At 43.5% G+C, this 14,975-nt stretch overlaps 1 protein-coding gene across 3 annotated transcripts in view; it reads right to left on the bottom strand.

Moving 5' to 3' along the window:
• Positions 1–14,675, bottom strand: part of hivep1 (HIVEP zinc finger 1) — a 61,668-nt gene extending 46,993 nt beyond the window's left edge. The window contains exons 1-2 of one of the 3 annotated variants that reach the window (XM_083925610.1): positions 14,575–14,675; positions 12,123–12,248 (exon numbers count right to left, since the gene is read on the bottom strand). In XM_083925610.1, the coding sequence (XP_083781736.1) occupies positions 12,123–12,162 (40 nt within the window). In that variant the 5' untranslated portion in view covers positions 12,163–12,248; positions 14,575–14,675. Of the gene's footprint in view, positions 1–12,122; positions 12,249–13,434; positions 13,560–14,254; positions 14,366–14,574 lie in introns of those variants that run through there. The other 2 variants (XM_083925609.1, XM_083925608.1) reach the window with 2 other exon arrangements.
• Positions 14,676–14,975: the final 300 nt, after the last annotated feature.

The following is a 14,975-nucleotide window of genomic DNA, read 5'->3' as shown; positions in this document are numbered from 1 at the left end:
TAAAAACCACAAAACACTGATTAAAAATAAAATGTCTGGCAGTGCTGCTTAGAAAGAAACAAAAATCCCCAGTTTCCTTCAACACCGGGAAGAAGTAGAGAAGAACAAGTGCTCCGATCTTTCCTTAAAGCAGAAACACTCTGTTTGAAGTCAGAGTCATCCATTTAAAGTTTGACCTCAATAAAAGGAAACAAGTATCATAAAAAATAAACTTAAAGTAATGAAAGTAAAAGCACCGTCACATTTTTATGTTTTGTTAAACGAACAGTTTAAACCCAAAAATATAAACGTTATTATAAAGTAAAGCTTTGAGAACGTGACAGGTTTTGCTTGAAAAATTGACTTTTATTTAAATTAATTTTCCACTGATCGGATTAATTAATTAACTGGCTTTTATCTTGTGCTTTTTTAATCTTTAGTTCACTTTTAATGTTATCTTTTATTTCTTATTTTATTACTAGTTATTATATTATATTTTATTGACTTATCCATGCTTATATCCATCTAAATGCACCTGGAGTTGCATTTTATGTTTTACTACATAAATAAAGTTTTATTTTGAATTAACTGACAAATTGTTGCAGATCTGATTCCTGTAATTCAATAGAAAACAGATGTGTTGTCTCTTCAGCACCTAATAAACTCAAAATGTGAAACACCATTTCCAATAAAATAATATAAGAATATCTCTTAATTTATTCCTACTTCATTATATTTTCTGAATTTACAGTGGTCACATTGCAAACATTCGACTGGCACTTACAAACATCAACAAGCTGCGGTCTGAAATCCTCCCAAATTAGCCGACTCACAAATTGGTTTCCTCTGAACCAGATGTTGCCAGGTGTTAGGGAGGTTTCTCTCTGCGCACTTGTTACCCTGAGGGCCGATTTGTCACGGTGCGACCGCCCTCCACTTAGCAAACGGCCCACGGTGATGAAAATCTCCCCCATTTGTGAGATGTCTCACAATTAAGAGTTCAAGCAGAATGGAAAAAGGGCCACCTGATAATCACATTTTCCACCATTTAAAAGTTTTTTGCAGAATGTCTGAACCATTAAAAGCAGCACACGGTGAAAAGTACATGCTTTTACTCCTCCGTTTATAAGAAGGAATAGACATTAACCCACATTTCAGGACGCCAAAGTGAGCTTTTTTTTCTTTCTACCATACTTAAATTCATTTACACAAAAAACGGCCATAAAAATTCTTCCCTCCCCGCCCCAGTGCTGCGTCTCTGTCAAAGTGAAAGCTTCTCGGAGGTTACCACTAATTCAAACAGACATCCCTGAACCAGTTTCAGCCCGTCTGTTGTAGTTACTGTTGCTAAAACCCCGTGTGTTCCTGCCTCTGGGAGAGAAGTTCCCTTTGTGTGAATCTCGCTGCGTTTGAACACACTGTAATTTGAAGGGACCGTACGGAAACACTGGTTTGGATGCCTGAGCATGACACAACATGTAAAAATCCATTCGCTCGGGCAGAGCTGTTAACTCTTTCTCTGCAGCTCCGAGGCATTCACTTAAGTTTGAATAGTCTGAACAGCACAGTAGAGTCATGCTCAATGCTGTGCATCACTGAGGGAAATCTAAAATCAAGAGTGGAGAGGATAAGCTTCAGGCATGGTAGAAACTAGCAAGCAAGGCTAACTAGCTCACAGTCGGAAAGTGGAAGCTAGTTTGGCTTTTATTCAGGTCTCTTTCTCTGAAACATAATAGAGTAGAAGTATCAAGCAGAAGGAAATGGGAAGTGTTAAATTGTACTAAAATACAGAAATTAAAAAGTTAAAAATTAAAAGTCTGGCAGATCCAGTTGACCGTTTCTCTCACGCCCCTCCCCCACTACCACAAGCTCCTCCCATCGTGTACTCATCAGTGCACGTGCACCAGATTCATGTGAACGCGCCGTATCTTCTGTCATCGATAAACGACATGGAGTACACGCTACAGGGAGGTAGACTGGCTAACTTACTCACAGATAGCAATTGCCAACGTCATTTTAGCGTATACCTAGCTTGAGGCGTGTGCATGTGATAAATGTTGACGACTGCACGTTTAAGTAAATGTACTTAAGTCTCTTTCCACCACTGTAGTTAGCCTAGCTTGCTAACCTTTATACTGGTTGCAAAATTGTTTATGTTCTGTCAAAAGTTTGTGACAAGTTGTCCTGCAACCTCAGCTCTCCGTACATTAGCCCAGGATTCAAATCACGACACAGACTAACGTACAGGGTAAAATGCAGAGTAACATACACACAAAGTAATGTACAAAGTAGTGTACAAAGTAACGTAAAAGGTACCGTACAAAGTAGCGTACAAAGTAGCGTACAAAGTAACAAACAAAGTAACGTACAAAGTACCGTACGGTAGGCAGTGTTTGTAACAGCTAACATCAGCTGGTTGACCACCTGTGTGTCGGTTCGAATTAAAGTGGCATTACAGAAAACTTTCTGTGTCTGCAGAACACATAAATTAAACTTAAAGATCTTCTTTTCGGTGAAAGTTTTGAACAAATAAGTACAGAAGTCAAACCAAACACCATGAATATATACATACAGGCCAATTTTATAAACAGCAGGCCTCAGGATATACAGTCGGTTTTCCACAGAGCTGATGGTTGCTGAAGCAGTGGTGTGGTATGCAGGAGACCTTGACTGTGGGCCTGACAGAGAGATTAAAAAAGGGGTTGGGAAGGAACTTCACAGAAGGTTAAAGACAAAGCACAAAGCCGGGTCAAAGAGCTGACAGAAGACTCTTCTGACCTTCATTCTCAGACACTTCTGAGGGTTACGTGAAGCTCAAAACGAAGGCCAGAAAAGCCTGAGTCACTGCAGCTTTAAACCAACAGACCAACATCTCTGTGTCCGGCATCTGGCCATCTCTGGGTTAGTGTATAACTCTGATTAGTGCGGTGTATTCTGACCCTGGATGTTTGACCACAGTCGGCGCTGACGCCAGAAGAATGGTTGATCATTAACAGGAAACTCTTGTCCGTTCGCTGCAGATTACTGAGGCGGTGAGAAACAGCATGTAAATCTAAACGGTCTTCATCCTTCCACATTTTGGCTCGCGAAGGCAATTTTGCGCCTGCTTAAATCACAATAAATCCACCTTACATTAATCAGCCATCAGCGTTAATGTAATAAAGCACGCAAACTTTATTTCTGTGCATAAACATCCTTGTCAGCTCGGTGAAGGATGTCGGAGGGCTGAGAAACTCTCCGTCTCCTTCTCCCTGCATCGGCTTTATAGGGTAAACATTTTCCACCTTGTTAAATGTACCCCCTTTCACTGCCGTTGTTCGCCATTTATCACGCAGCATGTTCTCCACTAAAGACCTGTTGGGCGCTGGTGCGAGGAGCCTTTTTATAAGACAAGAGGAATGCGAGAGTCAGTTCTATAAACACGGGTGTCGCTAACAAGTCTGGGCATTTTCAGGGGCACTTTGAAAACCGTGCGTCACACGGACGGGTGACAAAAAGCACGTAGCCACTGAAGGCACCGTCTGGATGAAGACACCAAGTGTTCAGATCCTTTATTAAAAGTACTAATGCCACGCTGTGAAAATACTCCACTACAAGTAAAAGTCCTGGACTCAAGTTAAAGTATTCATAACTGATGTTCTTGGATTCATATTCCTGCTGCATTAATGTGTTGGTTGCCTTTTCCCGCTGTAGATGTTTAAGGTTGCTTTCATTTTACATGGTTTATTGACTGTTGTTGGGTAGCTTAATCATATTCTATGAAATCTTTGTAGCGTCTCCGTCCTGTGAGAGCCACGTATCCCTTAAAAGTCAACATTTCGTGTTTTCAGCTTTGTGACGATGCATATTCCAGCTGCTCCGAGAGGCGGAGAAAAGACTTAATAATTTAAGGAAGTGAAGGAACATGAAGGAAAACTGCATCCTTCAGTTTATCACAAACATTGGACATCAACACATCTGGAGATACGTGGTTTTCACTGGACGTGAAGAAGAAGAAAAACTGTCATCGGACAAAAGTACAATATTTATCTCTGAGCTGTAGCGGAGTAGAAGCTGCATGAAATGGAAATACTCAAGTAAAGTAAAAGTACCTCAAAATTGTGCTTAAGTGCAGTACTTTACTGAATGTACTTAGTTATATTCCACCACTGGAAGACGCTACCAGCATGAGGAGGAGGAAGGAAAATTATTACACTGAATGTATAAAGAGAGAGAGAGAGAGAGAGAGAAGAGAGAGAGAAGAAAGGTTAACAAACTGCACTCCTTTCTAAATCAGTGGGTTTTAACCCCGGGTCACATTTTCTGATGCAGCTAACTAACTAACTAACTGGGTTAAAAGGCATTTGAAGCAATCAAAATATATATATTTTGTGATTATTTAAGTATGTAATGACTGTTATTTTGGCATGTATATCGTGGTATTGTTCGTTTAATGTTGTCTCATAGTGTTTTTTGTTTGTGGATGAATCTGCTGTGGAGGACTGATGTCCTGTACCAGAACATTTTTCATTAATTTTCTAAAGTTTTCATGTGTAAGACGGTCAAAATAAAGGTTTTCCGTATGATTTAGTTTATCAAAGATAGTGTAATGAAGGGCTGAATGACTGTTTTCTTTGCTTCCCTGGCACAAACACGTTAATAACATCTGCCAAATTATTTTAAATATCAGTATTAACCCAAAATGTAACAATTGGTGCATTCCTCGTAAAAAGTGCAATATTTGCCTCTGAAATGTGGAGGAGTAAAAGTATAAAGTGGCATGAAAACAAACTACAGCACAAGTATAAAACATTTACACAGCACAGATTTACACAGCACAGATTTACTCGGTGAGGAACACGGAGGAACGACACACTGCAGCCTGAATAAACCAACTTCTTGTTTCTACCGTACACGTTCAGAAAGCCTAATATTATATTTCATGACTTCAGTTCGCCTGCAGCAGCAGACAGTGTTATGTGTATTTCTGCTGCAGTCCACAGAGAGAGTCTGTCAGAAGGGAAAACCACTGTGTGTCTCTGCTCAGAGCTGCCTAGAGACCAGCTGTTTTAGAAACGTAAACAAAGCCGGGTGGATGGGGACAGGAGTTCCTAACTTCCTGCATTGTTGCCCGCAAACTGCGTCAGAGGACACACAAACACCGGAGCACATCAGCTGCGCGCGGGCAAGCACGGGCAGGTTAGAAATCACAGAGTGTGGTGCAATAAAATGCAGCTAAAAGGTTCATAAAACACTTGCGAAATAAAGATTTGAGCGAGTGAAACTTTATGCATTTCACCCTGTTCACCTTTGTTTTGTCGAGCCGTCGAGTTTTATGAATGAAAAACTCACAAATGTCCCTCGGGGGGTAAATGATTCACCAGGGCGCCGGAGAGCGGGGCTTTCTTTCCTCGCGTTTCATCAGAAGAGGATCATAAAAGAGAGTTTGCAGCGGACGATTCCTTTGCTTTCTCTTGTTTACATTATGTGTCGGTTTATTATGAGTCGGACAGAAATGCGGCCGGGAATGTTTTTCCAAAGATTCGTCAGAACAGACTCAAGGTCCTTCCTCTCTGCTGTTTGTGGCGCTCTGTTGTTGTGTGTCTGTATTTAAACTGTTTGGCTACATGGGATGCATTTTTTATATAATAATAACAAACGTAAATTATGATTTAGCAACTTTCAGCAGAAGCATATTGTCATGGTGGCATCACATAATTTACATGTAAACATTCATTCATTCATCTTCAACCGCTTATCCCGGGGTCTATCACAGGGCACATAGAGACAAACAGAGACAGACAACCATTCACACCTAAGGGCAATTTTAGAGTCATCAATGAACCGAACACGTGCATGTCTTTGGACTGTGGGAGGAAACCGGAGAACCTGGAGAAAACCCACGCAGACACGGGGAGAACATGCAAACTCCACACAGAAAGGCCCCAGCCGGGATTTGAACTAGGGACAGTGCTAACCACCACACCACCGTGTAGCCACATGTAAACATGCTTTAGTAAAAAAAAAAAAAACAGAAATACAAGTATGAACCTGAAAATGAGCACAATGGTCTCCTTTAAATATCCGTTCTCTTTCTTTAATGTGGTCGAAAACATCAGCACCACAAACTAGGCTCTGAAATATAACTTAGAAAAGTCATAAAGAGTTTTTATTACAGCACTCTGCCACAAATACCATCATAATAAATGTCTTACAGTGCAGAATTACTGCAGGGCTGTTGAACTACACATTATTAGATTCTAACTGACAAGAATATTTACTTTTGCGTTCAATAACATTCACAAAAAAAATCGTGCAAAACTGCATTCAAGACGTCGTAAAAACATATTCACTCCGAGCAAAAGTCATATCTTATCAGGGCTCCTATAAAGTCGTCTGGAGTTCAGACACTAAGCTTTTACTCGTGTCCTCGTACAAGAACGCCGCCGTAAATTCACCTGATGGATATCAGCAGGGCAGCCAGGTCGAGGCGCTGTCAATAAAACAATTATTCTTTGTGTCAGGACAAAGTGTGTCAAGTCACATTTCAGATGACCCAGAGTGGAAATGTTGATGTTATTTGCTTTTATGCATTCAAACTGCTGCCAGGCCTTTGAGGCAGAAATGACCCGAGCAGCTTCCCATCATCCGGCCAAAACTCTGAATACTGAAGTAAATACCATGTTTGTGTCTGAGTTACTGCTGTGTTATAAAGAGAAGGAAAATACTGGCTCAAGGAGCTTCAAGCACTGAGTTTTTTAAAGGCAGACTTGGACATTAACAATCATTATGTGACGGCTTAAGGGTAGCTTGAGGAGAGTTCCCAGGAAAAGACTCTCTCAGAGTTGAAGCATGTGATAGCATGCCATGCAATTACCATTTCCTGTCTGATGAGCCTTGAGTGCGGGCCAGGGAGGTGAGGGGGTGAACTGGGTCAGAAGGCAAAACAAGAAGCCAAACAAATGTCTCAACAAGTTATCAGAAGATGAGGAAGTGAACTCGTTACTCCCCACAACATGTTGAGTAATTTACCCAGAACCGGAGACGGCGAGTTACATCAAGTTCAGGGTTACACCTTAAAGACTCTGTACTGTATTTAAATAAGACTGTTGATGATTGTACTTTACATTATATCATCTATTCAAAACACTGTAAGGTCTTAATTTGGATAAAGTTCCTAATAAAACACATATTCACCATCATTTTGTAATCACAGTTAAGGTCAGGGCTGCAAAGGGAAACACAACGACAACATAGAGACGTAAATAACCTACAAAGAAACTCAATGCAAGCACAGTGAGATGAAAAACAACCACCAAGAGAAACCACACGACTACAAAGAGACACAAGATTACTACAAAATAATGCAAAACGACAAAGACACACAAAACGACCACATGGAGGCCCAATGCAAGCACAACAAGATGTAAAAACAACCACAAAGAGACACAAAAAAGGCATAAAATGACCACAAAGAGTCACAAAATGTGAACAGAGACACAAAACAACTACAAAATGATACAAAACAACCACAAAGACACACAGAAAGACATCAAATGACCACAAAGAGACACAAAACAATCACAAAATGATATAAAACAACCACAAAAAGACACAAAACGACCACAAAGAAACACAAAACAATACAAAGCAACACCAAAGACACACAGAAAGACATGAAATGACCACAAAGAGATACAAAACAATCACAAAAAGATACAAAACAACACCAAAAACACACAAAATGACGACAAAAAGATATAAAACGACCACAAACAACCACAAAATGATACAAATCAACTACAAAGAGACACAAAACGAGTACAAAATGATGCAAAATGACTAAAAAGAGACCAATATGATGTAGTTGATCTGCAGCTCTTTACGTCTGGGGGCGTCCTCTGGGTGGAAGGACCTTCTACATGTAGCAGCTTTATGTTAGAATAGTTTATTTATTGTGTGTGGCATTCATTTCTCACACTGAATAAACCCTTAATAATGTTTTAATGCTGAGAACCGGGCCTTTTAATTCGTATCTTAATTTTTCACTAATTTTCCAAACGTCTTTAAAAGCCTCTACACTCGCCCCTGGATAAAGCATCTTCCATCCCAATGAAATTACTGTCAATTATTCTCGTTTCACATCCAGATCTTTTACCCTCGAGTACGAAAATCCCCAAACACTGCAGCAGCTGCAGCTCTTTTGTCTGCACCGCGAGAAACGAGGGAACAGTCACCATTAAAAATAGAACCAAGTATCATTTGGCCGCCGCTTCCACCGTCCTCTGTTGGGCTATGCAACGTCCTGTTCTAAAACTGAATTATTTATGTTGTTTGGCCAAGTAATCTGAATGAAACAGCACAGGAAGTGTTTGTATGATGAATAAACAGAGGGACTCTGGCTCGCCGCTCGCAGACGTAGAGGAGGAAATCTGCTGCTGAATGGCAGGGATGCACATTTTCACACCCAGCATGTAACGCTGCAGATTCATAGATCTGTGAACCGCAAACGTCTGTTGACGCGTAAATCTGTCAATTATCAACACAACACGATATCCTTCCAGCCAATTGGTGTTCTGTGTGAGCGCGGGAACAAGCTGTCACTCAGTCAGCCCTGTTATCTTCTGCTTCGACTGCATTGTGTTGTGTTTGAATCCAAGGGTTTCCTGCTGCACGGGAACCCGTCTTATCTCATCAATCATCGTTTCCATTTTCTCACTCAGTCGAAAACATCCATTCACAGCAAATACTGTCAGCGTAAAAACGTCTTCGTCTGACACGTTGATCTCGTCAGATATGAGACGATATGAACACAAACAACGCAGCCACAGACGCCGCCTCGTCTTAATACGTGCGTTTACAAAAGACAAATAAAAGCCAGAACGGTCCGTTTACATCAAACACCTCGAGGGAAAAGCAGCTACGATCACAGTGGACGCGTCCTATCGTTCATTTATCACACCACATAAGCTGTAATGTGATTAAACATCGACATATGATGAAACAGTCGTGTGTTGATTTGTTTGTTTCCCGATTACGTACAAGCAAAGCAACGTTTGTCTGCAGTCCAAGCCTCCAACCTTTAAATGACGTTTTTTTTGCTTTAGATTGGAGAAGATGTTCATGTTTGTCCAACAAATGCATGTAAGAAATTAAAAACCAAGTGAGACACGGATATATTCTATCAAAATAAGACACAAAACCACCGTCATGATCAAAGTTTCCCGTCCAGACAACACTCATACTTTGCTTTGACTCAAAATTTGTGTTTGATTTGGATTTTTTTCCAAAAGAAAGTTCAATTACATTGAGACAGAATCTATGAAAATGCAAATAACGTTCAAAATGTTTAACTGCTGGACACGACACTCACTGAGTGTCAGACAAAGTGTTGACATTGAACCCTGATTGGTTCCAAATTTGCCTTCACATAAATCAGTTTTTATAAGAACTGCAAGGAAATTATTATTTTACAATGCTGCGATTTCCCTGCTTGGGACCAATAAAGTATTTCTATTCTATTCTATCTAACCAAAGAGTGTCTTTCGGCGATGTGCTTATTGCAAGCTGATATCACGATGACGATAATTCAACAACGTAAAAATTGTTGATTTAATGGCAGCGTCAGAAACTGCAGAGGGCAAAAGATGCACGAAAAAACGTGATCGAGGGGCAAAAATCCTGCTGACAAACGAACAAACCAAACTGAAAGCATGATGTTATCAAGCCCATGTTCAACTGGAGAAAAAGTATCTGCACGACTCATATAAAGGAGTAAAATTCAAGCCTCATTTGTCAGCTCAAGTCTTCTAATCAGAGACACAATCAACACTGAGCGACTTTCACACATCTACATCAAATAAAAAGCCGCCGAAGGGAGCGGTCACCGATCAGACGACGCTGTTTGACTCCGACGAATGGAGCGACTTCAGCGGTGTGTAAAGAGTTTGGTCACACTGTAAAAGGTCAGCTCTACAACGAGGCACAACACGGAGGCAGCGTGAGGACACACTCCCGCAGCAGAAGAAGAAACCGGAACAGTACGGGCAGAGACCACATGACGATCGCTGTCCTGTGAAAATCACGATCTTCTCCAAAACAAAAACTGCCCTGTTGTCTAATTAGTGACGATGCTTTTTTTTTTTTCCCTTTCTTATAATCTACTGGATCTTTATTTCTGGGTGTGCTTTTACCTTTTAGGCCTTTAAGCATCAGGCTGTGACGAATAAACATGAGAATATGAAACGCTCGCCTGCTAATACTCACACCGGTCATGTGCTCGGCCTGCCGGATTGGCTCGTTACAATAAAAGACTTTTATTGTGAAAGGTAAGAGCAGAAGGAGTGGAACTCGTATGTTCTGCCTTCGTCGGAGTGATAAGGAGTAAAGTTTGTCATCTTGACTCATGACTTTGTTCTTATTAGAAAAATCTTTGTTCTAGAAAAAATAAAATTACAAGCAATATTCGTGTTGTGTTTGACAAAAACTGTTTGAAAAGGCGCCACTGAGCCACCAGGGGCCTCATCTACAGAGGCTAAAAGTCCTCGTCACAGGGGCCCGTGTTCGACTCCGACCTGTGGCGTCATGTTGCCCCCTCTCCCATTTCGTGTCAACCTCCAGCTGTTCGATGCAAATACAGACTCAAATGGCCAAAAAAATAAAACTAAAAACTAAACTGACATGCGAATTAAGTGCATTAAAAAAACAGCTTGACGTGTAAAGGCCTTAAGAAGTAGGCTTTTTCCAACCTGATGCTCGCCAGATGAATTTCGTTCCACCTTGACTTCGCCTAGCTCCACGCAACCTTCTGGGATCGCTCTGTAGAAGAGTGATTTCAGGTGGTCGAGCCAATCAGGACCGCCGGGCAGGGTTTTAATAGATGTGACGTAGCGGAGAAGCGACTGTTGTGATTCAGATGCGGCTCGCATCGAGGAAGCAGGCGTCAACATCTTGCCGCTATTTCATCCGTGTTTCCAATCTAGAGAATCTTTCTTCTTTAAAAAGCTTTTGTTGGTGGAAACCATGTCGGCTGTTCTGTTTTGGTTTTTTCCTGCGTCGCTCGCACCAGCGTCACAGGTTGGTTTCGATGTGAGCGGTTGAAGCTGCACATCAATAAAGATGACGGACAAGTGGTTTATCCAATCATATGGAGGATGTTTGATAAGGCCCAGCCTCCTGAAATCACTTTCCCGTGGAGCGATCCCAGATGGATGAGGGCAGAAAGGCGAAAGAAATTCATCTGGCGAGAGTCATAAAAAACAATTAAAGCTGTTTTGGGGTTTTTTTTGTGCACTGGGCAAAAATAATAATAACTTTTTATCATATTGTGATTCAAGTGTTCTGCCAGAGAACTAGACTTCTGCTTCTCCTCTCAGCTCTGTGCTCAGGGCCCGTGACGGGAGACTTTGACAATCGCAGGTCATTTCAGGAAGAGAGAAAACGTTCCTGTTGGCTGTTCTACAGAAGCACATGGGCATGTTTGGTGGAAGCCTGGTTTTATAAAGTCCTGTACTCCCGACACTGCAAAGCAACACAAGTAAAGAAGGACGGATTCTCAAAAAGAGACCGACAACAATACGTGTCAATATCAACGAAGCGTTCCAGAGATGGAGAGAAATATGTTGTTAATAGTTTGGCCAAAAGCATTTCATTTCATATTTATGCAGCAAGACACAGTTTTTCATCTCAGAGGGTTTTAAAACACAGGGCGGCGATTCTCATAGAACTGCAACTATAAAACAGCATCTGCATCACAATCACGATGGGGATGATTGAAATGAACGTCCAGGGCTCGTAAAGGTTACTGTTTGAAGGAAGGGGAGAGCTGCAGGAGGAGGACTGTATTCATTAGAGACGCAGAGTTTTAACTGGACAACAACATGAAGTGAGGACTGAAAACAAACAAAGCATCGCCCCGCCAACGACAAGTCGCTTCAGCAACAGTCAGTGAAGTATTTAACAGCATTTTGAGTCAACATCACCCTCCAACTGCGACAGAGACGGAGAGGGAACACCCAAGCTCCTTAAGAAAGCTCTACTCTAGCCCCCGCTCCTCAGATCACACTCGTTTAAGCCGAGCATCTCCGACCAACTCAGGCCTCTTTGGGCCTCAAAAATCCAGTTCAACCAGCAGATGGGAAACAAAGACAGCAGCGTGAACTCACCTTTTAAGTTTTTCGGGTTGTTCTGCTTGGTGCGCGGCATCTTTCCGCCCCTCAGTTCACAGGTGCATCTTGGGGTAACGTTGGACCTTGAGAAGCGTCGACTCTTGAGCCACAGTCTGGGTTCATCTACAGAAAACACACACACACACATATATATATTGAGTTGGAATCGGCTTAACATGAGCTCCGCGGATCAATAAGGCACTATGCTGCTGGCTCTGCGGTGTGCGGAGTCCTCTGCTCGCTCTTGGCAGCTGCCTGGGAGTCCAGGACAGAGTCGTTGATTGAGTTATCCCTCAAACAGGTGCCCCCCAAACAAGGCTGGACTTTTCATTTCCAGGGCCTCTGCTCTCTGTGCTGCTGTGTGATAATGTGCAGTGCGGCTCGGGCTGCTGTCAGTGGGAGGAGGAGTGAATAATATGTTCCCCTCCATATCAATATAACCTCTGCAGCAGCTGCTATCTGCCACTCTGATCTCAAACAAAAGACAAGAGCGATGGAGGTGGAGGATCGGCTGTTGTTGCTCTGATTGACATGTCAGAGGCTGATACAGGGCGCCCGCTCTTCACTTTGTCAAATATCAGCGCGGATGACGAATGATGCAAACAATAAGGTCCTGTGTGTGTGTGAGTGTCGCTGATGGACGCTCAGGGGCAGCTGGGCGGCCACACAGAGGTCACTATCTGAGAAATCTCCCCCGGTTGGAGTTGCATCACTGCAGAAAGTCACAAGCATCAAAAAGGGACTGAACCCACCTTCACACCGGAGGGGGGACCGTTCCCACTCTGATGCCCTTTTTACTGAATCAAAGATCAGAAGCTTAAATGGGGTTTCATGCAGATTCTGCGAGGCAAGAAGGTGGGTGAAGTTAAATGTTACCGAGATGTCAGAGCCGCTCTGGTGATGACACAAACAAGCGCAGAAGAGAAGCTCGCCTCTGCATAGACACAAAATCACACCGACGTGAATAAACATCTGCTATAATCCTGTTTTTCTTCTCTTTTTGAAGCTTTCTCACCCTTGCATCATCTCCATCCCTGTCTCCTTAACACCTCTACACCTCCTGCAGGAGCAATGCAGAGAGCAGCAGTGCTTCAGGAATCAGCCTTTTGTTCACCCCCCCACCTCACCAAGATTACATAACACTTACTACACACTGGATGATGGGTTTTGCTCCATACAGTTACATGTGGCGCTACGGCAATGACATCATCATCTCACGGTGGGTTTGGAGTCGCGTGTGCGGCCGCGGCAGGTCGCGTGAAAACCCATCCAGGTCGTGCTGCTGATAGAAACACGTAGAGCTTCTCACCTGTGATGCACAATGTTGTTTCAGCTCAGCATCGACAGCGCGGACGATGAGGCAGCGGCGGGGGATGAGGAGGAGAGAGAGACGTGCACATTTTCTCCAGCGTGTCTGTCGTCCGTCTGCACAGCCTGTCTGCGTGTCTGTGTGCGTGTGTCTGTGCGTGTCTGCGTGCGTGTGTGTGTGTGTGTGTGTGTGTGCAGATCTTTGAGGAAACACCCTGATACCGACACGAGAAAACAAAACATACCGGAGAGCCAAGCTGTAACAGTATGTTCTCACCCAGGCGGGCTGGAATGCGCTCGCAGGTGCCTAATGATGATTTCCGCTCACACCTGAGGATCAACCGCGGGTGTTATGTAAAAAGCGGGGCCGCAGCGTGCACGCACAGTCACGCATTGACGGTGTCTGAGTGCGGTGTGTTTAATAATATTACACATGAGGAGATATAAATGAAGTGTGCACTGATTTTTATACGTGCAATGAGAGACGAGCGCCTGGTTTATCGGGTGCAATCGCGACAAACACAGCAGGTGGAGAGAAATCGTGGGGATTTAAGGGCATGCAATGAAGTCAGCAAAAACAATGCGTGGGAATAGCGTATTTTTGTGTGCCTGTTGCAACACGTGAACGCCCTGTAAGGGAGGGCGGAGCCAGGGAAAACCCCAGCGTCTCTGCTGCAACAGCTCGAATGGGACACTTCCCTCTTTAACCATGAAAAATCAACCCCCCCTCAAAAAAAAGCCTCCAACATGCGCATTTACCACCAAACATGATAGGGTGACAGTGAACACACCACGGGGGTCGGACATAGCGTGCGGCTTACCTACAGTGGTGCAAAAACAAAGAGAAGCACCGGGGGAGTTCAAGTTGCCTCGGGTTTGCTGCAGGAGTCCGGAGCAACACTGCGCCAAAAAGCAGCACCTGCCTCTCCCGGAACACGCCGGACTCGACGGAGCCTCTAAAGTTCACAGCAGGTTAAAACCGGACGAGACGCCGATACAAGCATGTCCGACTCTCAGGCTGCAGCTGCCGACTGCGACCTGTATCACAGTGCCGGAGCCCCGCGTCTGCAGCGGCTCCGCGGAGGAGGACACAACAACACGCGGAAGGAGAGATGAAGCTTGGCCGTGTGTTGATACTCACAGGTGCGGGGTTGTAACACATCTTTTAGTGTCAGGAGAAGGAGGGGGGGTCACACGGAGCTGTGTTTTCTCCCTTCACCTTCTCTCTCACTTTCTATTGCAGGAAACAGACAGGCCCACTGACGTCACCGGGGGTCCCGTCTCCGCCTCCCGGCCACGGGGTGTCCTCTCCGGGCAGCGGGGGGCTCCCGACGGCCAGCCCCCCCACACCCTCCACCGCCACCGCCGCCGCAAAGGCCGGTGACAGCGAAGCCAATTTCACCCCGAGTGTTGCATGGAGGGCTAAACATGACTTAGGGCTCAAGAAAGAAGTGCATAATAAATAAATAAGTGCATTAATAAATACATTTACAAATAAACAAATATAGAAATAAATTAATGAATAAATGCAGAAATAAATGC

This window comes from Echiichthys vipera (genome assembly GCF_963691815.1).
Source record: "Echiichthys vipera genome assembly, chromosome: 13".
Taxonomy (NCBI): Eukaryota; Metazoa; Chordata; class Actinopteri; order Perciformes; family Trachinidae; genus Echiichthys; species Echiichthys vipera.
The sequence above is the reverse complement of the archived record's forward strand: the minus strand, read 5'-3'. Positions and strand labels throughout refer to the sequence as shown.